At 42.0% G+C, this 26,467-nt stretch overlaps 3 protein-coding genes across 3 annotated transcripts in view; 2 read left to right on the plus strand and 1 right to left on the minus strand.

Annotated features, from left to right (window-relative positions):
• kcnb2b (potassium voltage-gated channel subfamily B member 2b) overlaps positions 1 to 9,856 on the plus strand; it is a 103,328-nt gene extending 93,472 nt beyond the window's left edge. Inside the window, exon 3 of the mRNA XM_049565419.1 lies at positions 4,102 to 9,856. Coding sequence (XP_049421376.1) covers positions 4,102 to 6,087 — 1,986 coding nt within the window. The 3' untranslated portion in view covers positions 6,088 to 9,856. The remainder of the gene's footprint in view (positions 1 to 4,101) is intronic.
• A 2,621-nt stretch (positions 9,857 to 12,477) lies between these two features.
• Positions 12,478 to 20,460, plus strand: terf1 (telomeric repeat binding factor (NIMA-interacting) 1). The gene is made up of 10 exons (XM_049565686.1): positions 12,478 to 12,717; positions 14,152 to 14,247; positions 14,898 to 15,025; positions 15,229 to 15,315; positions 15,430 to 15,579; positions 17,410 to 17,522; positions 17,633 to 17,659; positions 17,783 to 17,880; positions 18,065 to 18,135; positions 19,773 to 20,460. Exons 1-10 carry the CDS (start codon positions 12,495 to 12,497, stop codon positions 19,932 to 19,934), a joined length of 1,155 nt encoding a protein of 384 aa, XP_049421643.1. The 5' UTR covers positions 12,478 to 12,494; the 3' UTR covers positions 19,935 to 20,460.
• On the minus strand, positions 20,257 to 26,221 carry LOC125882058 (somatomedin-B and thrombospondin type-1 domain-containing protein). Its single transcript, XM_049565687.1, has 5 exons — positions 25,606 to 26,221; positions 24,493 to 24,687; positions 24,336 to 24,414; positions 23,604 to 23,780; positions 20,257 to 20,875 (listed from the first exon to the last, which is right to left on the minus strand). Exons 1-5 carry the CDS (start codon positions 25,829 to 25,831, stop codon positions 20,758 to 20,760), a joined length of 795 nt encoding a protein of 264 aa, XP_049421644.1. The 5' UTR covers positions 25,832 to 26,221; the 3' UTR covers positions 20,257 to 20,757.
• Between the last annotated feature and the right edge of the window lie 246 nt (positions 26,222 to 26,467).

Here is a 26,467-nt window from a genome sequence, read left to right on the forward strand (position 1 = left end):
AGCCATAATCGCCTGGATTGATTCCACAGCAAAAAATTATCATACCTGAGGAATGGCTCAATTTGTCCAGCACAAATTGATGACACAAGGGGAGGGCGGGATGGCGAGTGGGGACCTCAGAGGTGGATCATGGTCCATAAGAGCTCTGAGCAAGAAGATCAATAGGGGCTCACTGGTCTTGGCTCAGTGTCCATAATGTGATGTGTACACAATCGATAGCCTCCCCGAAGCTGGCAGATGGGCCACCGGTGTGGTGTGGGTTATTTTTCTTCCCCACAGCACCTTTCCTCCTTCATACTGAGGAATGATGGCAATGCAGGCAGAAGTAGGGGTGTAACCGTGCGATCACAGGGCTGTCACTGATGACAGGACATTTAGAAAGGAGTTAGTGGGCCTATTGACTGCCTCCTGTGGGAACGAAAAGAGAATGGGGAAAGGTGATTCTCACAGTTTCAAGAGTAGTGGTTGAGATGACAGGTGGCTGAAGATGGAAATCAAGAGAGGCACAGAGAAGAGCCTCGAGAGAGCTCTTAACTCAGTGACTCCTGTGTGTTCTCTCCTCTGGATCAACTTCACACTGCTTACTCAGGTCTCCCAAGGGATCTAATAGTACCTCAAAGGAGTTGTGGAATTGAAATTGTGAGGATGGTTGTCTGTAGCTGCATTCATTCCCCTGATGCGCAAAGGATATTTTACTAAACTGCTGCCGACACTATTTTTTTAGGCTGTCCCTTGAGGGATTGAACCAGTTGGTTTTTTGTTTGTTAGGACATTTGTCAAGTGATTTATTTTTTTTCATGCTGTGTTTTATAATGTGCTCAGGAGTAAAGACCAAAGAATCCAGGGAGATCCTGGGAGTATTGTATAAAAATAAAAATCATGTGACATCCGATAATTCTCTTTCTTTGTCCATCTGTCTCTCATCTCCTTGTGAGTCTCAGAGTGAAGCAGTTTTTCAGCACAGTCACGCTAAGCTGTCTGTGCAGTAGAATATAGGGGAGGGAAAGTGAAAGCACCTGAGTAGCCATGGACGACTACAGCATGTCACACATCGCCTAATCATCTGAAGACTTTACCTTCCTGTCTAAGCCAATCAGGTCCCATGACTGGCCTGACCATGACCTGACCGCATCCTGAGGTCAAAACTGTCACAGGAACAGGGAAGATAGAGAGAGGAAGTTGAGGGAAAGGGCTTACATACAAACTTTATTTATGGCAGACTTATGACAGCTTCCATTTGTTTAGCTGTTTGCCTTGAAATCAAGTCACAAATATCCTTTTTTATTGTAACTATGCAGGATTAAAGCAATAACCTTTAATACAAGCAGCATCTCAGACAGCACTGTAGGTATGTATGCAGACAGCTTGGTCAGCAGGTAGCATTGATCAGTTCAGTAAAATGATCAGGGCACTAGTGATGTTTTTATCCCAGTTGTCTCACTCTTTGTACTCCTGTCCAGAGATTTGAAAGTGTCCAGTCCCGTGAAATATCTTGTTTCATTTCCTGTCTCTGTTGGCTCTCCTCCCCTGGGTCACTTCCAGGTCAACTGACGTGGCTGCGCTCGTTTCCGCCTTTTAATCCAGCCCTCACGGCATGTGATGCTATACTTAATGCCACCGCACATGCAAATCAGGGGCAAAGAAGACTGAGTCCAAGTAATTGATCTTCTTAACTACTCCCACTCAATTACAGTAGGTTAATGCAAGCCACTTCAGCATTGCTCATCCTCACGCTCAAATGCCATTCTCTGGTGTCCGTGAGCGAGAGGTGCATGGGTGTGTGGGAAGGTGAGATTGCATGGGTGTGGGTCAGTGAAAACATTAATCACTTTCTCTCTGCGTCTGTGAGTGTCTTTGTGTGCAAGTCCATCCACTCAGCTGCAGTTTTAAAGGGCTCGCTTGCTCCAAACTGTGAAACAGAAGAAGATTAACCACCTCCTCTGAGGCAGCTAATGTGTATCTAAATAAAGAATAGCTGACCTCTAAGGAATGATTAACCTTCAGCGTGTATTTTTTTTAATAAATCTTATTTATTCTTGAACCTGTGTTTGAAATATCCAGCTGCGCAAGCGACGCAATTCACCACAAGTAAGCTTATAAACTGATCAAAATCATTATCTCATGCTCTAATCTACTCTTTTACCGTTGGGGCTGACTTGGTGCCAAGGTGTTCAGCAACAGGAACACAAGCAAAGGTCTTCTGATCGAGTGGCTTGGCAACAAGGGGTGAGCGTCAAATGTGCTTGCCAAAAAGTTCAGGGGTATGGAAGCAATGTGCGTCCTTACTGTGACTCCACAGTCTTTCAGCTCGCTGCCAGGCCCGGCCCAGGTTGCCTCACTTAGCTGCTAATAGGTTTAACCTAATCAGCAGCAGCATTCATTTAGTGATAACACTTCTTCTGCTGAGCCATGACACCCCCTTGTCTCTGTTTTGCTATCTGTCTCCCTTTCTCGCCTAATAGAGGGAATTTCTTACTCCTATTTCAGGCGGTGTCACTAGCGTATGGACACTTTTGTTCCCAGTGTGTCATTGTAGCTAGAGGCTAATGGATAGACTATAGAAATGGCTGACCCCTGAACACTTCTGCAAAATCCTTGAGCTCCATCCCTGCATGATTTTCACTGTTACGTGATATTTGCTCAACTGGGGAAGTCTCAAAGGACATGCAGCGACTGTCTCCAGACTGCACTGTGTAAATTTATGTAAGATAATCAGTGTGTTCTGCAACTTGATGTGGTTTGTGATTAGTATTCAGTGTGCCTTGTTTCCCTGTCTTTATTCAGACTCTTCAATCTTTGATCATTAGATTTTGATAGGTTTTATATTACTCAGGTCGTAGAGGGCAAAGGAATGCTTTTTTTTTTTTTTAAAGCACTTGATTCCAGTTGATCGTTGAGATTGTGCTGTGGTACTATAGTGTGTAGGACAGAAACTCTTCACCTGTATGGGTTGAGGCTCTGGGCTGAGCAGACAGAGTTGAGCTGTGGAAAAAAGGACATCAGCTAATCCCTGCAGTATTGTAAGGAGTTATATCTCTCTTCAGGTGTAAGGCAGAGGCAGAGATAAAACATGGAGAGGTACTAAAGAAGCAAAGAGCCGAATGATGAGAGCACCCTGCAGTCCTTCTCACTCTGCACCAACAAGGCACACACACACTCAGCACGTAACATGACGTCACAGTCAAACTCTCACACACTCGCATTTCATAAAAACAAAACCTCAGTCAGAACATCTAAGGTCAGATTTAATCTATCCAGGTCAATAAATCCTGGCCAAAGTAAAGCGCTGCAGTTGAAACGCAGCCTCATGCTGCTCTGACCTTATAGGATTATGCAGGATGTTCTTCCCCATCGCTTTACTGAGCAGCGGGCGCAGGAAACTATATCAAAGCGTTGCAAATTTCACAAGAACAAATAGGAGTTTTAAAAAACTTGTTTGCAGTTACTTTTCTTTTATCGGCGAAAGCAATAAATTATATTCTGAGACGGGGGAATTTCAGACTTGTGCCAACAGGTGGAGCCAAAATCCTTTTATCTATTGTAGATGAGTTCACACAAACACACTCCTCTGCTTCCAAAATAGATTTCTGGCCTAGTTATTCCCCCTGATTTGAATTTTATCCTCATTCATTAATCTTTTCTGCAATGTTGCATTCATTCTTTGTCATTTTAGATCACCATGTTACCTCCCTTTGTCCTTATAAACAGTATTGTGACATGCATGAAGACGGCTCATTTACATTCAAGAACAGACCCATAGTGCCTTTGATGCAAAGACAGACCCTCCTTTAGAATCATATAATTTATACTCCACACCTTTTCTGTCCCTTACTTAAATCAGACACCTATGATTATTCACACTTTGTGCCCCATCTGCCACAAACAGCTGATGCTGATGGAGAGAGACAAAGTGAAGGATCGACTGTGATCTCTATCTTGAGTCAGCATTTTATGACTCATGCATTTGTAGTGTGTATTTATTTAAGTTTTTAGTATTTATGCTGTTTTTCAGTTAATAAATAATCACAATTAAAATCATTTCTCACTTGAGTTTCTTGGACTTCTGCTAATGTTTTGTTCCTGTCTGTGCTCTCTTTTCAGATTCTAGCCATCATCTCGATCCTGTTCATCGTCCTCTCCACCATCGCTCTGTCTCTCAACACCTTGCCAGAGCTCCAGGTCACAGACGAGTTCGGCAACGCCAACGACAACCCCCAGCTGGCCCACGTGGAGGCTGTATGCATAGCCTGGTTCACCATGGAGTACCTCCTTCGTTTCCTCTCCTCTCCCAACAAATGGAAGTTCTTCAAAGGCCCGCTGAATGTCATTGACTTGTTAGCCATCCTGCCCTACTATGTCACTATCTTCCTAACTGAGTCCAACAGGAGTGTGCTGCAGTTCCAAAACGTGCGCCGCGTGGTGCAGATATTCAGGATCATGAGAATATTGAGGATCCTGAAGTTGGCCAGGCACTCCACAGGGCTCCAGTCTCTAGGGTTTACCTTGAGAAGGAGCTACAATGAACTGGGACTGCTCATTTTATTTCTTGCCATGGGCATTATGATATTTTCCAGCTTGGTTTTCTTTGCTGAGAAAGATGAGGATGCCACCAAATTCACCAGTATCCCTGCCTCCTTCTGGTGGGCAACCATTACAATGACTACTGTGGGTTATGGTGACATTTACCCACAGACTTTACTTGGAAAAATTGTGGGTGGGCTCTGCTGCATTGCAGGAGTGCTGGTAATTGCCCTGCCCATCCCCATTATTGTCAACAACTTCTCTGAGTTCTACAAGGAGCAGAAGAGGCAGGAGAAGGCCATCAAGAGGAGGGAGGCACTGGAGAGGGCCAAGAGGAACGGCAGCATTGTGTCAATGAACCTAAAAGATGCCTTCGCCCGCAGTATGGAACTGATGGATGTGGTGGTGGAGAAAGGAGACGACAAAACTACTCTGGACAACCACCTGTCGCCTAACCGCTGGGGCAGCTCCACCAGGCACGCCTCCTCTGAGACAAACCTGAAATCTCCAGATAAAAGAAACCTCGAGCCGCAGAGCTCCCCTCACCGCATAACCATCACCACCACTGGAAGTCCCCAGCGGACACACAGAACCCCGCAGCACCTTAACGTGCAGAAACTGGAGGAGATGTACAACCAGATGACCAAGTCACAGTCCTTCACTAACCTCAACACTACAAGCTCCATGAGCACTCTGAGCACAACCATGACTGCCCCCGTCTCACCGAAGAAAAGCCACAGCCCTGACTTTACATTAAAAGAGGAAGTCGAGCTGGAGATGAAGGAGGTCCAACCCTCCTCACCAGATAACTTTGCGAGCTGCTCAGCAGACTTTAGAGAGCAAGGCTCCAGCTCAGATAAAAAGGAAGAAGAAGGTCCCTGTCAATTCAGACACCCCAAAGCACCACCTGCTCTGGATCTTAGCCAGCTGAGGGCCAGTGATGACAACTCTCCACACATCACACTCAAAGATGGCCTCTATGAATCCGTCAACCCAGGTGATGGATCAGAGCTCCACATAGAAGAAGGGGAGAGCTTTAACAGTGCCGTGGATAACATCCAGAGCTCTCCAAGAGGGAATAACCCTCTTAATATAAAGGGGTTGCAGGTCAACTTCACCAAGACCTCAGCTGAAGGCCCGCTAACACCGCCCAGCACTACCTCTCCTGGAGACATCAGCTCCAGCATCCTGGAAGACGAGTCTCCGGATGGAGAGACGTCACCGCTCATCCCCAGCACAGAGAAGCTGCTCCCAGTCACAGAGAAGGAGACCTGCCCGCTGTCCCCAAAGCAGCTGGTGGTAGACACTCCACCTGGTGATGAAGATCAAGCCACAGAGAACCACGAGGAGAAGCATCTGATGGAAGTGGCGGGCGCCGCAGTTGCGCCCTTGTCACCCAAGACAGCAGCACAAAATTGCACCCAAGGTGTGGTCGGGGCAGGCGAGGAAGTCAAGGCTGACAGCAACCAAAGTGGACACAAAGTAGAGAACCACATGTTTACAACAGATATCCACCTGATACCCGGGGACGGCAGCCTCTCTCCGACCTGTGAAACCAGCATGTGACTGTAAGAGATGCTCTGAGGGACAATAGACCCACTGCAACCTCAGTCTGGCGCGTGGGAGAGCGGGGAAGAAAAGACAAAAGATATTTTTGCATGGCATGACAAGTCCCTTTTACTTGTGTTGTTGTGTATTGCTGAAAAAGAAACTGCAGTGCTCCGTTGCAGATGTGAGAATGACTCTGGGGCAAACAGTGGGCTCGAAGAGGAGGCTCTTGAAACACAGAGGGAATTCATCAACTTATGTAGACACTTTGGTCCTCCCAATGTACATAGTGACAGTCTCCTTTTTCTAGCAAAAGAAGGAAATGCACAGAGGGACTAATCTGTAAAAAGCATGCATTCAAAAAAGACAGATATTTTACGGTGCTTAGTTTGCTGAAAGCGCTCCACTGTAAATACTAGGACATCTAAGGCAATGAAAATGCACAGGATGGCATCGGAAAACTGTCACTGAAGGTACAAATATTTGCAATGTGAAAAGGGAGGGGTGGGGGAGGGGGTTGAACTGAGAGCCCTCAGACTGGGTGTTGCATCGTAGCGACCTATAAAAAAAACATATCATTACCTTTTGTGGAAATGCAAAGTGTTCCCATGATGACCCTGTAATGTTTTCTCGTGTGACAAATGGTGTACGAAACTGTAACGTTGACATTGTTGCTTTTGGTTTTCATAACGACTGTTGAACTTTTTCAGTTGAGCATCCGATATTCAGTCTATGAATTAAAGCAGTGGGCAAGAAGGACAAAAACACCTTGATCCCCCCTTAAAGCGCATACACCTGTAGTTGCCAAATACGTATGTAACCAGTAAGGACAGGAACTATCAGATACTACCGCTACTGAAGATATTTATCACGTGGCGTCAGAGGTTTTAAAGTTTAAGATCTTCTGATTCCATCCAAATCACTGAAATTAATCTTATTTACTCTCCGACATCAGATATATACATCTAAAAGTAGTTTTAAGAATAAAATATGAAATAAGTAGGTTTAGATTGGTTGTAGGAAAAATTCTACAGTAGGTAAGTGAGACTCCATAAAACAGAGTTAAGACTATTCATTTATTCAGCACAGTAGATCTGGTCATTAATACACATGTAAGCTTTACAGTATCTATTTCGGCAATTCAAAAAGGGATAGATAACCACAAAAAAAAGACAATATTCCTTCTGATATCAATGGACCAAATCAAGCACACTGACAGGCTTTCATCTATCTCAGCTGCATAGTAACATATACAGTAATAACATGTATTATGACAGTAGTTATGTTTTTGTTTTCCTTATGCTTTGTTTACCTGCATTGTGTTCATCGTCCTATCCTCGGCGCCCTAATGTTGTTGACATTTTGTTCCATACTACTGCGAGTTTATCCCATCCTGCTGATAAGTTAAAGGCATCTTTTATTTTTTGTATATCCGTAGTGTCTTGGACTGTAATTTATTGTGTTTTAATTGTGAACAAAATTTTCAGTCGAACTTAAACCCAAAGGAGTTCTTTCTTTTTCTCTCGTCTTCTTTCTCGCTTTTGTTTTACACTGACTGAAAATATCTGTTGTATGTTGCCTTTGATTCCAATTTTACTGCTGGAATATTTTGTTTCATTGTTTCAGCATGACACTTGGACGAGTGTGCTACAGTAGTGGTGCGTTTGTGGAAGCCACACAAACCAGAATGGTACTGACAGGAAGTACGTGGGTGAATTCTTTGTTTGTTTTGTTTTGTTTTGTTTAATTGTTTATTTCTTTTCTTATTATCATGTTTTTTGTTCTCACAGAGAGGTGTGGAATGTGCAATACCGCATACTGCAATCTATGCAGGCCAAGAATTGTGGCACTTTATTTTCTGTCTATGGGATTTGTAAGTGTACAGGCAGAAATTACTTGTATTTTTCAAATGTTATATCTTTAATATGAGGCAAAACAGTATTACAACTACCAGAATCTCACAAACAATGCAAATGAGAATTTGACTTTTACTTTTTCGTATTACGTGGCTGGCGTTGCGCTGTCTTGCGCTTAACGCCGCTTATCAATGGACCTCAAATTTGATTATCTGTGGGAAAAGGGATCCAAATTGACCACTTTGGGCCTTTTATATCGCTGTTGGATTTACATGATAATCTAACAAATGTCTGTGGAAAATATTAAGATAATCTAATTTCAATGGCCACACACAAAGTATTTTATGTTTTTTGTGAATTAACGTTGAGAATGATTCTATTTTTTCTAAACCAAAATGGAGCACGACCACAATTTCCTGCCATATGGTGGTTGAAATGATGCGTGCCTTTTCATAACACCGCTGTTTATGAGAAGGTAGCAAGTCATTTTGCTTTGTTCATATAGCACTGTACAGAAAATTCTAATTTTATAGGAGAAATCAGGTCTTTATGTAATAGATACAAGTAATGTTATTGAGTTCTCAGGTTTTCTATAACTCTCTGATGTTCCGATTGGATAGATTCTCTGTTTTTTCTTTAACAGCTAATGTCAACTAGTTACTTCTGTACTTTTTGAAAAGGTGATGTTGTCAAATCCACATTGATGTCTTGGCTCCTGGAGTAAGGAGCGGCAATATTTCTCCCTCCTCCTGGGTAATCTGTGTACCACCATTCAGTATCCACCCCCATCAGTCTTCAGTGAGGCAGGCAGGAGCACAAACGCAGGGACAGAAGTTTGACTTGCAGGCAGCGAGAGATCCCTACTGTCACTGAGCTGATACATCTGATTATTTCCCATGCTGACACCACCGAGTGCTCCAATCCCTACAGCTTCAGAGGCTCTAACCCCATGGCATGCCCTCAGGCACGGTGATCAATGTGTGAAAGGAAGGCCAGGATTAGGGAAAGCTTTGAGAGTTAAGAGGAGAGGTGAAATGGAGTCCTCCCAAATGGTTCCATCACATCGGTGATCCGTTGTGGTCCATATTTCCGTTTGTCTGTGTACACACCGTACGCCCAGACCGACATCATTTAACTCAGCAATCAGAGATTCACGTGCGAGCTCGTGGAGTTATCGTCGAAATGACTGATCCCTCATTGGAAACAGATTGGTACTCTCCAGAGTAGGCCGGCGGTTGTTGTTGTTTGGGGTTTTTATTTACAAAGGAAGGTTCAATGATAACCTTCTTTTTAAAGCTATTTTTATTTCTGTTCCTGTACGTTCAACTTTACCGTCATCCCTTGTTTGTAGTGATCATGTCTCCGTGTTAGCCTCATGTAATCCTTCGTTTTGACAGGTAGGGTAGAGAAACAAGGGATCTGGATTGATCAGCTATATTCCCGCGGGATGATGTTTGTGTGGATACTGAAATTAATTCTGTGAGCTGACAGCGAGAGGACCGTGCTCTGTCTTACTGTCTCACGATGGCATTATCATGTGTGATACCGTACAGAGTGGAAAGGTCGTGTCTTTATTTTCTCTGAGAGAATGGGTACTGTCCGTGTCACTCATGCGTGCTTACCAAACCTTGCTCCCCTAAAATGCGACATTGTTTTCTTCTTATGTCTCTGTGTATTCTGCCTCTTACAGATTTTGATTTATTTTTTTCTCTCTGTTCAGCTTTTGGAGAACATTATCATTAGACACATTCTGAGCTACAGACTGTTTTCTGTACAAAGCGACATCTTTGTATGCATGTAGTAGTCCGAACAATTATGTGACCACAGAACACTTTGTTATGGTACATGTATGTCAACATTTCTGTAGAGCATTGTTCCCCATTACGTCTATTAGCATATGCAGAATAACAAATAAATGTGTATATAACTCATGTGTTTGTGCGTCTGGTGTTCTCGACTCTACAAACGAGCTGTTTAAATAGGTCACATCTGCATTTCCTGGATGCATTCAATGATACAGATATGAGTTTAAAGGAATACAGATATTGCATTTGCAGCAAGAAGGTATGCAAAGTTGTTTTTCATATCCAAAAGTGCAGACAACTCAGCAACCGGCAGGACTGGCTGATAAATCATTTATCACTGTAGAGAAATTCCATTAGATGCATTAATTGATCTCCATATTTTGCTTTTGTGCCGCTGCCAAACAGTGATACTGAACATGAACAGCCATGCAGGCGTCCTAAACCTTAAAACAAGAAGCTCAAAGAAAGGAACGATGTTGTGCATCATACTGATGTGTTGGCCTATTCTCACTCTAATTATTGTATTACATGGGGCTAGAATGACGGTATCTGTTACATCCATTGTGCCACACAGGATTATAATTACAGTATCTGTTACAAAACAAGTGTAAATACATAATAGGATGTTTGCCTTCTTTTATTCCAGTATCCCAAACTTGTCTCAGGTGTAGCTGTAAACTGTTACCATCCCCCCATGTAATGAAAACAATGCCTGAAAGGTGCCATCTGAAATGTCCTGACTTTCTTTTTATGTGTGGATGTCTTATATCTTTAAGAGTTTTTAAGACTACACACCAGGGACATTTTTAATTTGGATTCCTTTACATTCACACTGTTAAACATTCCTAATGTGCAATATTTTACCTCTTACTGTGCAATAATATTTACTTATTTCTATATATCTTCAGTGATAATACGACACAGCATGTGTGTATTACAATTATTCTGTGGAACTACCAATTATATATATATATACAGTATAAGTGAGAGGTGTATGTTACAGTGTTCATAGATTTTATATTATTTCATTTTAAATCCCTGTATGTCTTTCAATCACTTTCTATTTTTTTCTCTAGGGTCTGACTCCTGAGCTATTGTAATGTATGAATTCTCCTGATTTCGGGATCAATTCAATTAAATTTTATGCATAAAGCCCAATATTACAAATCACAATTTGCCTCAGAGGGAAAAACTCCCCCCAAAAACTTTTAATGGGGAAAAAATGGCAGAAACTTCAGGAGGAGCAACTGAGGAGGGATCCCTCTTCCAGGACGGATGGACGTGCAATAAATGTGTGTACAGAACACATCAACATTATAAATGTACACTGATCCATATGACAAAATCATACATTAATAGAGACTGAGACAGAGAGATGCACGGCAAACTGTTATGACAATAGCTACAACAACATTTCTTTAGTTATAATTTAATAGAATATTTGGTACTATATATAATATATGACAGTATATGTATGTGACAATTGTTATTATATGTGCATCATTGTAGTAGAAGTATAACTAATAATAAAAGCAGTATTAGTAGCCATCAGGCAGATCCAGGCGTAGTCACAAAATGAAGTCTTATCTCGAGTGTAATGAGTGCAGACACCTTGTCAATAACAAATTAAAAATAGTTTTAGAACATGAGCTAGCTGCATTCTGTTGCAGTGCAACCCTAAGCCATAAAATGTGTCATTTGGGTTGCATTTTGGCAAGTGGCATAGTAGGGTTAATCTCATTTTGTGGACTACTGGCTCCCTGAAAAATAAGACTTGATGACTTTTCACTGTAATGCAGCCCAACACATTAACAAAACTTGAAAAAAAATGCCATAAAGTTGTGAGTCATTGCTCTGGCATATTCTAAAAAATGTTGAAAATTAAGTTCTTATGTACAGAAGTGTATTGCATTCACGTGACAAATAAAAAAAGCCCTGTTTTTCTGAGTATTTTTTTTTTGTTTTTTGGAGTAATTTATTTTTGTTTTTTGGTGTACTTTTTTCTGTTTTTCTGAGTAATTTTTTTCTGTTTTTTGGTTTGTTTGTTGTTCTGTTTTTTCTGGTAATTTTTTTCTGTTTTTCATGGTATTTTTTTTTCCTGAACGAAGGGACGAGATACTTCAAAATCTCACGAGAAGCTCCCACCTGGCACCTGCAAGTGACCGGTGCCTGCTTAAAGTCAACAAACTAATGATAACACCATCTATATGACTTAAAGACAAGAGTATCTCCCAGTGTCTCAAACCCAAAACAAAGTAAAACTGGATTAAACTAAACAAGCGGGTCATGTTTGCTTCCATTATATCGAGCTCTCAAGAAAGGAATGAAAGCATCTGTTGTTCTGTTGCTCTCTTAACTCAGAAAAAAAAATACCCCGAAAAACACAAAAAAAATACCACGAAAAACAGAAACATTACCGCGAAAAACAGAAAAAAAACTACCACGAAAAACAGAAAAGAATACTAATAAAACAGATTTTTTTTCTGTCAAGTGAATGCAATATGCTTCTGTACTCTTGGGTTAATTTTTTTTATTTAATTTAATTTTATTTTCATTTATTTTAGTTTAATTTATTTTATTTTATTTTTAGTTATTTTTTATTCATTTATCTAAGTCACTAATATATGGGTGATTTGAATAAAAGCTGTATTTGTAGTTACTCCTCCTGGACACCAGAGGGCGCTGCGAGCTCTCAAATGACGTCGAACCAGCACAAAAGAGCGCGCGCGGAAATCAAACAACTTCCTCAGTAGAAGCAGTAGAAATGTCTCCAGAGGAGGAGTCGATACTGAAAATTGAAAACATGGAGCCTGAAGTTAACAACAGAAGCGCCACGGCTGCGATTAATGTAGATGAGAGTGTCAGTTTCTCCAGTGTGAGCTCCGTCGCTACAGGCTGGATGCTGGACTTTATGTTCGTCAGTTTGTGTCGACGGTTCAAGGAGGGGAGGTTTGATGAGTTCAGTAAAACGGTCTCGGCTTTCGAGGGTGAGTTGTTTAAAGCTAACTAACATTGACTTAGTTAGCTAACTGCTGCTGCTTCTATCTAGGCAGCTTTTCTTCAGAGTCCGGAGATATCTTGGGAAGAGGTAAAAGTTTTTAAAGTTCGTCAACTCAAATTAGCTTGTGCTCAAAGGATAAACAACCTCATACGTCATGAGATGTGGCGGTTGGCTAGCTTAACCTGACAACATAAACACTTTAAATGGGGCCCTTTGTACTTCCTGTTTGAATGATTGTTGATGCAGCAGATAAAAAGCAAATAAACAGGGACCAAAGCTGTTGCCGTAGTCGTGGAAGAAGTACTCACATTTACTTGTTAGCAATACTACAGTGTAAAAATACCCTGCTACAATAAAAGTACTGCATTCAAAATTGTATTTAAGTAAAAGTACATCATTATCAAAATTATACCTAAAGCGCCAAACGTAAAGAAACTCCCTTTACAGAATAATCCGTTTCAGAATAATGTGTATTATTGGATAATAATTATTGATGTATTCATTATCACTTTAATGTTGTAACACATAAATGGCAAGCTCATTGTAATTTCTTCAAATACCTTGTTGCTGGTTAAATTAACATTAAAAACAGCAGCCCCAGTTGATCTATGTTTAGTCTGGATAAGATGAGTCTGCACAGAAGCTAGTCACTAAAGCTTTGAAATTAAAGTAGTGGAGTAAAAAGTATGATATTTGAAAATAAAAAAATGAATGCCTTTACTGTCATTGCATTTTCACATACAACGAAATTCACTGTCTCCCAGAAAAGGAAAAACTGTTCCACTCACTCTGCCCAAACACTCACTCACATACCCACACATTAAGATAGGATAAGGCTAAAATATGATAACTAAACAGAGTACAGTCCTATTTATGTGAGCTCTCAACCACTGTGTCTGCAGGTGCCGCCATCTTGCCATCCATCAAATATGAAATGTAGAGTAGAAAAATAAAGTAGAAATACTCACGTGAAATACAGTTACCTTAAAATTGTCCTTACGTACGTACTTGAGCAAAGGTACTTACACTCCACCAATGAAAATATGTAGAAATAAAATTGTAAGGGAACAGTGGTGCTGAGGGGGCAAGGCAAGATTAAATTAATGCAACAACTAAATGCTTTATATGGGATAGCCTAGTTGCTAGCCTCCATTGTAAAACCGAGCCAAGTAGCCAAAACAACCTGAAGTAAATGTTTATTTTCTCCAGTTACAACAACATTACTCTGTTAATTACTTAAAATACATAATGAACAGGTCATCCAGCGGTAGTGGAATTTGCCATATCAATAATGAGGAAAAGAAACCATTCATTTGTTACATCAGTGCTGCTACAGACACCTTCCTCATATCTTTGTAGAGTCTTTGAAGACTTAGTGGCTAACACTCTTTTGTGAATTTGTTTATCTTTGCTTTTTTAGCCCTTTGTCAGAGCTCATCTCTGAAAGGAAACCTCCACAATGAGAAAACACTCATATGTGCCTTCCTGGCAAGAGTCATGCATGGAAAGGAACTGGGTAAGTCGTCACAGTCTACTGAGACATCTGTGTACACATACTGTGTGGGTTCTTCAGAGTGGAAGTTAGGACTGCAGGGAGGTCAGTACATTCCTATGGAAACTACAATGACTTGACACAGTTTCTCAGCAGCAACACCTTATTATTATAAAGCCATTTGTTATATTTGTCATTCCCATAAAAAAACATATGTAATACATACAAACATTTCAAACCACTGTACATTTTGTAAAAAAAAAAAGATTTATATGAGCAATCACTGTTCATCAGTTCCTTTTTCATAATCTTTCTTACTCTTGTGTGAGGCACTTAACTGGCCGCCGCTCAAAGACTCCATCTTAGACAACCCCCTGAAGTACTGATTTGGGATCTGTTTACAGTTTATGCCTGAGGATGTTTACCAGTCAAAACTGATCCCAGCTGACAGTAAAGCTCACGTAAAAATGCAGAGATATTAGAAACATGGAGCCAATGATTTGTTGACAAAGTTTGCTACAACACCAGAAAAGTAACTCAAAACTCAAATTCATGATTTTAAAATGAATCCTCTGCTTTGTGGCTCTGCATACTCACAAAAGTACAAATGTAAACACACTCAAAAACACTTTAATGGTGTATTTTTTTCCATGTAACACACTGTTTTCCCCCAGATGTCCTGTTTGAGGAAGATGACCATGTGATGCCTCTGATGTCCGCTGCCAAAGTATGGTCAAGCCTACAGCACACTGTGGCAGATGAAAATGTGTTCAAAAACATCACCATTCTTTTGCTTGTCCAGGTAATCGCACAAGTTATTTGGAGGTGTATGTACACAGGATCAACGGAGAGATGGCTTTAAATGTGTCCTGGTGTGATTGAAGGATTTAAAAGTAATTCTGGACAAAGTTACAGTCTACTAGTTCAAGAATAAGCGATGCTGAAGTCCTGATGATGCTTAGTCCTAATTGCAATTAAGTGTCTGATGCATTTGCCCTGTTCCAGTCTGTGGCTGTGTGCTTGGAGAAAGGCCAAAGATCGTCTGCTTCCTCTGTCCTCAAGTGGCTTGACAAGAACCGTGAATTCCCACAGGTCTGTTTGTCCCAAACTGTCTCTTTTCTTTTCAAAAGCACAGAGTTAATACAGGAATATATGGTGGCCAAGACTGATTGATATTAATTCTTAACCTTTGACTTTTTTCAACAGAACTTGAGAGTTAAGCTGTCGACAGTAGTGGCACAGAGGGACACTTACCACCCGTTCCTCATGAGCTTCAGCTTCAGCCGTTTGCTGGAAACGATACAGTCTTACTTGGATGCCTACTTGGAGAAGAATCCCTGTGACTACCTTCTCAAGGTACTAAAGCTGAGAGATCGCAACTTGTAGGTCATACAATACAATCATACAGGGCTGGTACCTGCGGTTATTCCACACTAAACTCATCTTCATTGGTCGACTACAAACATGACGTATCATCTGAAACATGGAAGTAGCTACATGCCCATTAGCCCACAGCGTCATTAACAGGCGGCTCGCTCAGTGTGTGACGTGCACTTGTAGATAAAATATAGGCCTATATTAATGAAGGTTCATTAGTACGGTTTTGTATTTCTCTGTAATGTAGCACAGTGTTAACAATGTTACTGATATTATTCTTTCTCACACCTTGACCTCAAACCATTGTGTTGCCCTGCCCAAAATTATATAATTATATAATTAAATAATATCGTAAACATGCGGGTGACTAGTCGACTAATGGCCCTAAATGATGACTATTGGTCGACTAGGAAAATTCTTAGTCAGGAGCAGCCTTTCAACACTCAGACACTGCTGGTTAAGCACAGGGGTCACAACAGCCGAAAGGCAAAGCACAAATCCAAAGCCCAGATCAGACCAAAGATTTGCCACGAAATGAAACCATTTTTGAATGTTCGAAGGAAAAGTTTTGGCAGTCTCAGCTCGACCCAAGCCCAGCGGTTGTGTCGCCTACAACTCTGCTTGTCAAGTCGCCAGCAGCTAGTTTTACAGCACAGCCGATCAGCTTGTCAAGTCAGTTACAAACTGTCAGCAGACAGCGTGTTTGCATGCTGTGTCAGTCTCTGACAACAGACATCTGTCCCTGCTGAGTCCAGCTCATTTACATCTCGGGGGCTGTTGACATGTCGGTGTCTGACAGTGGGTCGCTGCTGCTGGGTGTATGTGTGCAGGTCATACACGCGTACTCAAAAAGACAGCCATTACTTGTACTCAAAATGATCGAGATAATACACAGTGTCATGTAGTTGGATTGGTGAAGTTGCAGGTTTTCAGAACGTTGCAGACCGGCACATAGCAAGTAGCTGCAAGTTTCAACTCTTAAGACTTGTACTTGAAGTTTCTGTCAGTGTAGGATTTATTCAGTCTGGTAATGATGAGAGTAAACGTTTATGTACAGCTGGCCCTGCATGACTAACGCCAAGGTAAAACAAAGGATCAACTCTGTAAAGCTGAAAGGTAAAGGAATAAGAATAGCTGTGCAATAAATCATTCTGTCTTAGTGCGAGACATCAACACTGAAGAGGTTCAGTCCCCTCCTAGCTCACGGAGGAATAATATAGTTGGCGTGTTTACTTAATCTTAACTCAGAACATCTGCCCGTTGATCCAAACAAGTGAAACAAGGTTGTTGCTGATGAGCTGTTTGTGAGAAGGAGATGATCTTCAGTTACACACGATGTACTCGGCTGATACATCAGGTGTCCAATGATTTGCTCCAGCTAACAGCAAGGTTTAACAAACAGCAGTCAATAAATTTTCTTGATCTTGTGTGCGGACCTGCTCGGCTTTGCTCTCGCCCCTCCTGAGTAATGGTGCTTTGACCAACCGAAGGTGCTGATGTGACATTATCAGTCATAGTTAATTGACAATTTGTCATCAAAATTAGTTGGAAGGGCAAACTGCTACATACGGCGGAGTCCTCCTCAGGGTCCAACAGACCCGCTTATTCATGAAGGTTTTAAGAGTGATTTACATAGAGGCTGGCGTCCAAGGTTAAACTTATAAGGGTGTTTTAATGACAGGCCTCATTAGTTTTGCTTTCACATTATAGCAATACTTAGGCCTGAAAGTTAATTGTTTTGGAAGAGTATGAAAAGGTAATATTTGGGAAGGTAATTTATGTTCGTCTGTCTGCCTCTTCATTTATCAGGAAGCCACAAAGGTGGTGCAGTCGTCACAGAACACTGACGGCTTGGAGGACACGATGACGCAGGAGGAGAGCACTCTGTCAGAGGAAGAAAACAAATCAGCAGTGGAGAGAAAGTATGAAATAACCTTTAACTCCTCCAGTTCAGTTGTGTGTATTGAAATTTGCTCCTAATCCTTTTCTATTTTGTACTGAACAATACACTGTACTGTTTATGTCCTTACAGGAAAAAGAAGAGCACTGTGCAGTTGAGGTTAGTAATGTCTTTTCAGTCAGAAATATATTGTTTTGGCTTTTGCTGTCAGTTTGGGTAAAGGTAGACATTCAGCAAGCTGTGGAGCAACAAATAATTTGTCGCTGTATTACACTTCTACAGGACAAAACGGAAACTACTGTCAACTAAAATTACAGATGTATGGCAAACTGATTCCTGCAAGACGCCCGTTGTCTCTGTCAAAAGACTCGCCATGCACGGTAAGTTGTATTTTTTCTCTGGCTTTGATTTTTCTGCTAAAAACTAAATGTATCTTGCTTTAATCTAATGTAAGAGTAATTTTCTGTAAAATGTAGAAATACCTTCACCACCACATTATATATTTCATACACATTTCTGAGCATGAATAAAGGCTAAAGAGAATGTTAAACCTCTTGCCACCAGAGCTGTCTCAGATGACAGCTGTGAAGTCAGAGGACACCTCAACGATCCAGAAAACAAGGAAACCACCGCAGGTAATTTGAACCACGCAGCTCAGTCACTGTCCACTTATTAAAGATACAGTAGGTAACTTTTATATATATCCACTGTAGTGTGTGTAGTCAAACTCCTCCTCCTCGTAGTGCTTCTAATGGTGTTTGCAAGAAATCAACACAGCTGAAGGAAAACAACCAAACAGAGCCGAGGAGTCTCTAAGCTTTGTTTATAATAGTGCAAGAGACTGTGGCGTGTTCCAACAGCATAGATGTAGCACCCCTGTTCATGCTCAATGTGTCGTTTGTTGCATTGTGCTTTGAAACATCAGGCGTCGTAGAAACAAAATATTCTGTAGATAAGCACGAAGTACACAAGGAACGATGTGCTAGAAAACTGGGCTGCCTGGCAACAGCAGTAAACACCAATGTATCCCTAAACATTTCATTTGTGTACTGTAATTATGACATTTGTTTATCTCCAAGTCAAAATAGTTTTATATCACTTTGTGTCCCTGGGGTCGCCACTCGAGATATTTCATGTTCTTCTTCTTTTTCATGTCCAATAATTTAAGGCCATTTGTCCCTGAGTGTGGTCTGTCACTGAAGAGTCATAGAGATTTCTGTTTGCCTATCGAACTCCTTGGTTGAAATGAATAGCACAGTTGTTGCCTAGTTATAAACACTCAGAGGTGAGCGACCAAACACTACAACAAATTTGGAGCCCTTGCACAGGAAAGGGGTGTTGCTTCATTTTCTGGCGTGCAAACCTCATACAGGGGACACTGCGGCAATAAGTAAGTTTGCTCCAGCCAGTGGGCAATTCTTCCTTATGGCTCAACTTTTTTCAACATGTCAGCCTGGTAACAAACGTTCTCATTTTACAGCTAAACAGTACACTGAAATATGTCTCTGAAAACATTTTAGCGGATAAATAGGCACTACGGTAACAGTCTTGTTTCATATTTGATCAACACTGTTTGGTTTTACAGTTTGACCACAATTCATGGAGTGATTGACAGCTGCATTAGAGACTCCTCAGCTCTGATTGGTTATTGTCTTTAACTTGTGTTGGATTCTTGCAAATGTCCTTAGAAGCACTACGAGGAGGAAGAACATGATTGTATTCCCAGATTATCTGTCTCATGTAGGGTTGCAACAGTATGAGATTTTCACGGTACGATAACTGTCTCAGAAATGATCACGGTTTCACAGTATTACAGAATTTATATCAGTCAGAATGACCCTCAAAGGAATGAAAATGGAGGGGTTATTTTTAGTTGAACAAATGTTTTATTACTCTAATTGAAACTTGAAACCATTTTGTTAATGGAAGTATGTGTAAAAAGTCTCCCCTTTGAAAATAACTAAAATAGTGTGGAGATTATTTGTCCAGCGGCATTTTTCCCAATATCCTAGATAAGCAAATGTACACAATATGATAACTGCCAACTTTTATATCACAGTGTACCTTAAAACCAGTGTATCGCTGCAACCCTTGTGTCATGTATGACTGTGTGGACATTGTGACAGTTTCAGCAAATATGATGTGACATGATTTGATGAAGTTCCAACTACAATTTTAATCCCAAATCATGTGAATATATGAATCATCAATCAAATACTACCTTTGGTTTGGGTTCCCAAAATTAAAATTCCTTGTGTTTAACTATGTTTAGAAATGGACCCCCCAGCTGGACAAATACCTCAAGGATGGAGTTAAACGTCACGGCCAGGGGAAGTGGTCTCGCATTTTAAAGGATTATGACTTTGAAGGACGCACTGGCACCATGCTCAAAGACCGCTGGAGAGTTCTGATGAGGGCAGATAAAGTAGGCTGAAGAAGGGAAGAGCGACCCTTTTGATTTGTACAGTGTAGCACTTTATCTGTAAATATTAATAATGAATTAATGTTATCAGCTGTTTGCTAATTGCTGAAGATTTCCTTTGTGATTTTGGTTTGTTGCTTGTTGTTTTTATTATATGATGCTTCTGATAGTTTGCAAAGTTTGTAAGTGTGCACGTTTGACTTGTGCATTGTAGCAGTTGTCAATGAAACCTGGTACTGGTTACCTTGGTCAGTTAACACCTTTCAGCCCACTGTCCAAACTGGTCCGTCATATTGTGGCTGTGTTGTGTTCTGCTCTAATTGCACTAAAGAAATATCACCACCAGAGGGCGCTCAACACAGACCAATGATCTGGGCTGTTTTGTTTGTATGATGAGGAATCATGTTTTTGTACCCTTAAAAAGAATCAGCTCACAAATGTAACACATTTTTATAATTTTAAGTTAAACATTTTTACAGAAAAATGTTAAAAAACAAACACAACAGTGGCGTGTTACAATAAAAATATGCAAAATCAACTTTGATAGGTGCTGAATGTGTTCTAAAAAACAGGTGAAATACTGTACAAGATACATCAGTGTGGTGCGGACTTACAGAGAACAATGTGCATGGTGATTTCATGCTGTATATCAGTGTGTAGCTCATATATATATTAGAGACGTAATTGCACTGCACCACCGTCAAGTCTCTGCTTTGTGTTGAAAGCCTGCAGTGTTGAGGCATCTGGTCCGAACACAGTATTTCAGTCTGACCGATGAGGGCAGCTTTGAAATGTTATTGTGGACACAGAATGTTCTGTGGGTGCTTTGTTTGGATCAGATGAAGATGAAGCTGTGTTGTGGCGGACAGTCGCACTGCTGGGTTTTCTGGATCTTCTTCCACGTCCCGCTGCACTGATGGTTCCCCACTGCCTGCCAGTGGAGCAGAGTTTCTCTGCAAGACAGTCACAGCCCCCAGTGTTTATGGTTCTCACATCGCCACATGCATAGTTTTATACATTGACATCTGTGCAGCACAATAGTTCAGACTATTTTCACTTGATTATAAACGTTAAAGAGAAACTTCAGTATTTTCAAACCTGGATCATATTTTCTTATGTTTTTGTGTCTGAGTGACTGATGAAAGCAAAACATTTTAATACTGGCTGCTGCAGCTGAGAAACTAGACTTTACAGAGACATAAAACATTCTTCCATATCCTGCACTTATCCAGTCTGTGTGTGACTAAAGCAGCATTTATACTTCTGTGTCGAATCGATGGTGTACTTACGCCGTAGCCTGACATGCACCTCCTCAGATATGTAAACGCACATTGCGGCGACACAGACCTCCTGTCTGTTTCTGTAAGCTGACACCATTTCCCTCTGTGGGAACAAAGCTTTTCACAGATAAACAATAAATTGTGAAGACAATAAAGCCTCCACAAAAGTAGCATTTTAAGTCTTGCGTGTGATTTATCCTGGCTTCATATGAGCAGAGGTAATCTCTGCTAGCTGCTAGGCTAATTTATACAATGTAAAATGCCATAGGCGGGTGGCACGGTGGTGTGGTGGTTAGCACTCTCGCCTCACAGCAAGAGGGTTGCCGGTTCGATCCTGGGCGTGGGAGCCCTTCTGTGCGGAGTTTGCATGTTCTCCCCATGTCAGCGTGGGTTTTCTCCGGGCACTCCGGCTTCCTCCCACAGTCCAAAGACATGCAGATTGGGGACTAGGTTAATTGGTGACTCTAAATTGTCCGTAGGTGTGAATGTGAGCATGAATGGTTGTCTGCCTGCTGTCCAGGGTGTACCCTGCCTCTCGCCCGATGTCAGCTGGGATAGGCTCCAGCCCCCCCGCGACCCTCAAGAGGATGAAGCGGTTAGAAAATGAATGAATGAATGAAAATGCCATAGGCTTGTGCTAATAATGTTAGCATGTTGTATTTGTGGGGAAAATGTGTCCAGATAAAGACAAGTGTCTGTGAATGCTGCGAGGTATAGTAAACCAACTTATTTGAAATTGTCTCTATCAAGCCATGGTTAATGTGTTTTGATTTAACGTAACTTTACAGCACTGCACAGAAACCCCGCCGCTGACGAGTGTTTCGGAGGTGTAACCGTAGAGTGACACAAACACACCACGGCACAAGTATAAATTCTCACGATGGCGTAGGCTCTGCATAGAGAAAGTAGAAATCCTGCTTATATCTCCTTCCAGAGGTCTCTTCTTAAATCTTGCTGATGTTTCTACAGTGTAGAAATTAGCTAAATATTCAGCCATGGTGTTAAACATGTTTTAGAAACTAAGCTACACTTCCTGTACTCCCAAAACAACACACACTCTCCCTGGCACTCCTCTCTCCAACTGTCACTGATGTTTCTGCCAATGTTTTTCCTGCAACAACTTTTTGCAGAGCAAGACATGGTCATAGTAACAAATAGACACATTTTTATCAAACTGGTCTATTTTTTTTTTTTTTTAGAAAGGTGTTTTAGACCCAATGTTTGCATGTATTAGAGTTTTGTTTAGTCCCACCTCTAACTCATTAATACAATTTGGCCGCAGGTGATTTTGATATAAAATTATGATGTTATATTAATTGAGACATGTGTCTCATACCTTTATAGTATGGACTCTGCATTAGAGTTATTTCCCTATGTACTTTTTTCTATGTGTTTTCTACGTAATTTATTGAGTTGTTGATTGTCAATTGTTTCACCACCCTTAGTGGTTGGTTGTAATCCACACCTGCCATCATAGAACTTGTCAGCCTATTGGTGAGCATCATGTGTAAATATAGGCATGGTTTCAAACTTTCAAACATTCTGATCTAACAAAGATCTCAGAAAGATCGAAACATTGTCTTTATTAAACTTGTGTGGCGTGGAGTAAGTGTGCAGGCAATACTTTTATTCCACATTAACAAACTGACTCATGGTGGTGGCACGATGGTGCTGTGGTTAGCATTGTCACCTCAAAGCAAAATGGTTCCTGGTTTGAACCCTGGGGTAGAAGGTTTGATCCCTGGGCTGAGGGAGCTTTAGTGTTGGTTTTCTGTGGGTACTCCAGCTTCCTCCCACAGTCCAAAGACATGCAGGTTAATTGGTGACTCTAAATTGTCCGTAGATGTGAATGGTTGTCTGTCTCTATGTGTCAGCCCTGTGATAGTCTGTCCAGGGTGTACCCGCCTCTTACGGAAAGTGTTTAATTTCTCTGAAAACATTACGGAAAAAAACCGACAGAGAAATTAAACACTTTACGTAAGAGGCGGGTTCACCCTGTGATAGTCTGGCGACCTGTCCAGGGTGAACCCGCCTCTTACAGAAAGAGTTTAATTTCTCTGTCGGGTTTTTTCCGTAATGTTTTCAGACACCTCTGACAACAATCTGTCGGTGACAAAAACAAGAACCTTACATGGACGTAAATTGACGGTACACAGTTGCCTGTAAGGATTACATTGCAGCCTGTTTGCTGCTGCAGCTGCAATGGTGTCATCACAGGACCAATTTCAAAAAATTGTTGTTCCCATCAGTCACTTAGACACAAAAACATGGGTAAATAGGGTTGAAAAATACCCAAGTTTTTGTTTGAATAGATTAAAGACTGATAAAATGACATAATAAGAAAAAAAAAGTACTTCAGGTTTGTGTGAACCTGAGAGACCACACATACAAAGGTTCATACTTGTCTGATTCCTGACCGTCTCCTTGGCAGCTGCCACTGTTGTTTCGCATGGCGGGAGGTTCACACGCCACACACACTTTAAAGCCCTCTGTAATGTAGCGCATCCAGTGTGTGTGTGGCCGGTTCTGCACTGTACAGTGGGGCGTCCGGGACTCCAGTGTGAATTCCACACAGAACCTGAGGGGAGTGGGAGCAGGGTCACGAGGGTCACAGTCACTCCTGGGATATTGGAGCCAGTGAATCAAGATATAGGACTACAGTAAATGTACACAATAGGAGGACATCATCCTGGGACTGTGATAATTTGCTTCACCAGTCTGCAGTTTGGACACGCCCCTTATAAAATAATAATTCAGCCAATGAGTACCCGGTAAGCTGCACACAATAACTCACCTGCTGTCATCAAGACCTTTTGTGCATGTGCTTTTCATGTGACAGTCCTTATTAAAGTCTGAGTATTACATTTCAAAGGATTGTGACCAGTCTCTCAACATTTGCTATATTTAAAGCTTTGTAGACAGACCTCCAGGTGAGCAAACACCTACTGGTGGCTCACGCACACGGAGGAAAAGTTATCTTTTTTTTTCCCCCAAGTGGTTTGGGTTACACAGCATAATGCAAAAATGAGGTTAACCCCTGGCTGCATTCATGAACTTTTCAACTCTTGAATTAAAAGATACCCGAGGTCGTGTGCAGTTTCAGAGTACTTAAGGGGGGGCGTGTGAAACCTACCCAGGCTGCAGGGGGTTTCCATAGTTGTCATGTTTGGGCCTTCCCTTGCCAAACTCCATGCTGGTGATGAAGGCAGGACCTGATCATAAACAATATTCTTTTAGTATTTTCAAGGTGCTAAAAGGGAGAGCAAGAGAATAGTCGTGTATCTGTATACCTGAGTTGAGTCCACAGTGTCGGCCCTGGTGGTCTCTGTACTCCCTGCAGCCGCTCCGTTGCTCCAGGCTGGGGCAGGGCTCTCCGCTGTGACTGGGCTGCTGCTCTACGTGACGGACACGGACTCGCACTGAAGGCTGACAGGGCTTGGCACAGCCGCTCCAAAAGCTCCAGTCGCTCACAGCGCAGTCCTGAGCTGGATTTTGGCACCCATATTGGAGAAAGATTGTTACAGGATATCCTCTGTGGTAGCAAACAATCAAACAGCTTTGAAACTCATCGATGTTGAACCTAACTCTGATTCCTGGAGTTCTCAGTGTGTGCAGAGGTGACACTCACAGTAAAACCTTGCAGCCTTCTTGCAGACTGTATAATTACAAGTTTCTTGTGAAACGGTGTAATGGAGCTAAATATCCAGGAAATAACTAAAGATCAATGAAGCATTGATTGTGACTTGTAGAATTAGTGTTTCCTGCTCTACTACAAGTGGTTTGAGAGCATGCCAAGTTAGCAGCCCATTCAATCTCCAAGTCCTGTGATTTCTCTTTTCAGTCGCTGTCTGTGCTCGATGATCAAGCTTTGATTCGCTAAGCATGCAGACTTAGTCACGACCGACCTATAACACACGTTAGGTACGCTCGGCTTGTTTGACTGGAACTGTAATTGCTACATCTGATTGACAGAATCGCATTCTTCAAATATTTGTGCTAATTCCATTATGTGGGCCAGTCCGCTGAAATGAGGTTAGACCCAGAGCCGAACTGACCTGTGATGCAGCAGCCATGTCGCCTGCTGCACAAGACAAATAAGGGCTGAGATTGTTTTTAGAAGTTAGAAGGTGATAAATGCGCACGGACGATTTCACATGCGTTGGGTGGATTTGGAGCACATCCACCCCAAACTTTATCATCGCAGATACACTTTGTGATAAGCAACCCTGATACTGAAAATAATCTGTCTTCTTTAGCTATCTTTATCGTCTGTCCGATAATCTATCTTCAGCAGGAGTTCAGGTTATCTCATGCGACAGGTTATCTCCCGCTGGGATCGTATAGTCAAGGTGTGTGCACAAAAACAAACAGTACTTGCGACGGCTCCTCCATTCATCCCTCACCTGGGCACTCTTTGAAATAGTCGAAGCAGCAGTCCTTGGTCCTGACGCAGCCCTCGTCGCAGAAGCACGTCCCGAACACACGGTCCATCCTCCAGTCGGTGGTCAGACAGCTCAAGTCTCTGCCCCGACAGCATTTCCCTGAACAACCTGCAGACGCCAAGTGGTTCTTTCCCAGAGTGGATGCCACCAGCAGCAAGCAGGCAAACTCCACAGTGGATCCCATCATGAGGGGTCGGTCCAGACCCTTGAGGTAAAGTCTCTTAGTTTCCCTAGAATACACCCCACGACTTTCTGTTTCTTAATATCTGTTCCTCCGTGGTTCTACTCTACGTCCGTCACACTCATGACCGTGAGAGGGAGAGGTTGGAATACCAGCCCAGCCGAGGCTGTGCTCTGCCACAGGAGCCCTTGTGACCTGGAATTCCTGTGTCCGTCTCCTGTGTCCAGCCCCTCTGCTTCCCTCCAGAAACAGGTCTGCAGAGCAACCTACAGTACAGACCAACCCATTCCAGCTCTGATCACACTCCCATGTCTCTCACATTGTGTGTGTGTGTGTGTGTGTGTCCTCTCCCTCAGCGCTGGTGTCTTTCTCCCCGTTCCCAGCTGAGCACCTCCCTCCAGTCGATGACAATGAAGGCAAGGGAGGGCTGAGCTGCCTCCTACTTCTGTTCTCTCTCCCTCTCTAAGCCGCTTTCCCACCTGTTATTGTTGTTTACCCCTTTCCTTTCTTACCCCCTGCCTGCAGATTTACCGTGACCCTGATGCCAGGCTCGCCCAGCCACTTTCCGCCACCGCAGACCTCTGAGTCCCAAAAGAAAGGGAGGAATGTGAGCAGTTGGCAGGCCTCCAGACAATTGTGCCA

The sequence above is a fragment of the Epinephelus fuscoguttatus genome, linkage group LG21, assembly GCF_011397635.1.
Source record: "Epinephelus fuscoguttatus linkage group LG21, E.fuscoguttatus.final_Chr_v1".
Classification (NCBI taxonomy): domain Eukaryota; kingdom Metazoa; phylum Chordata; class Actinopteri; order Perciformes; family Serranidae; genus Epinephelus; species Epinephelus fuscoguttatus.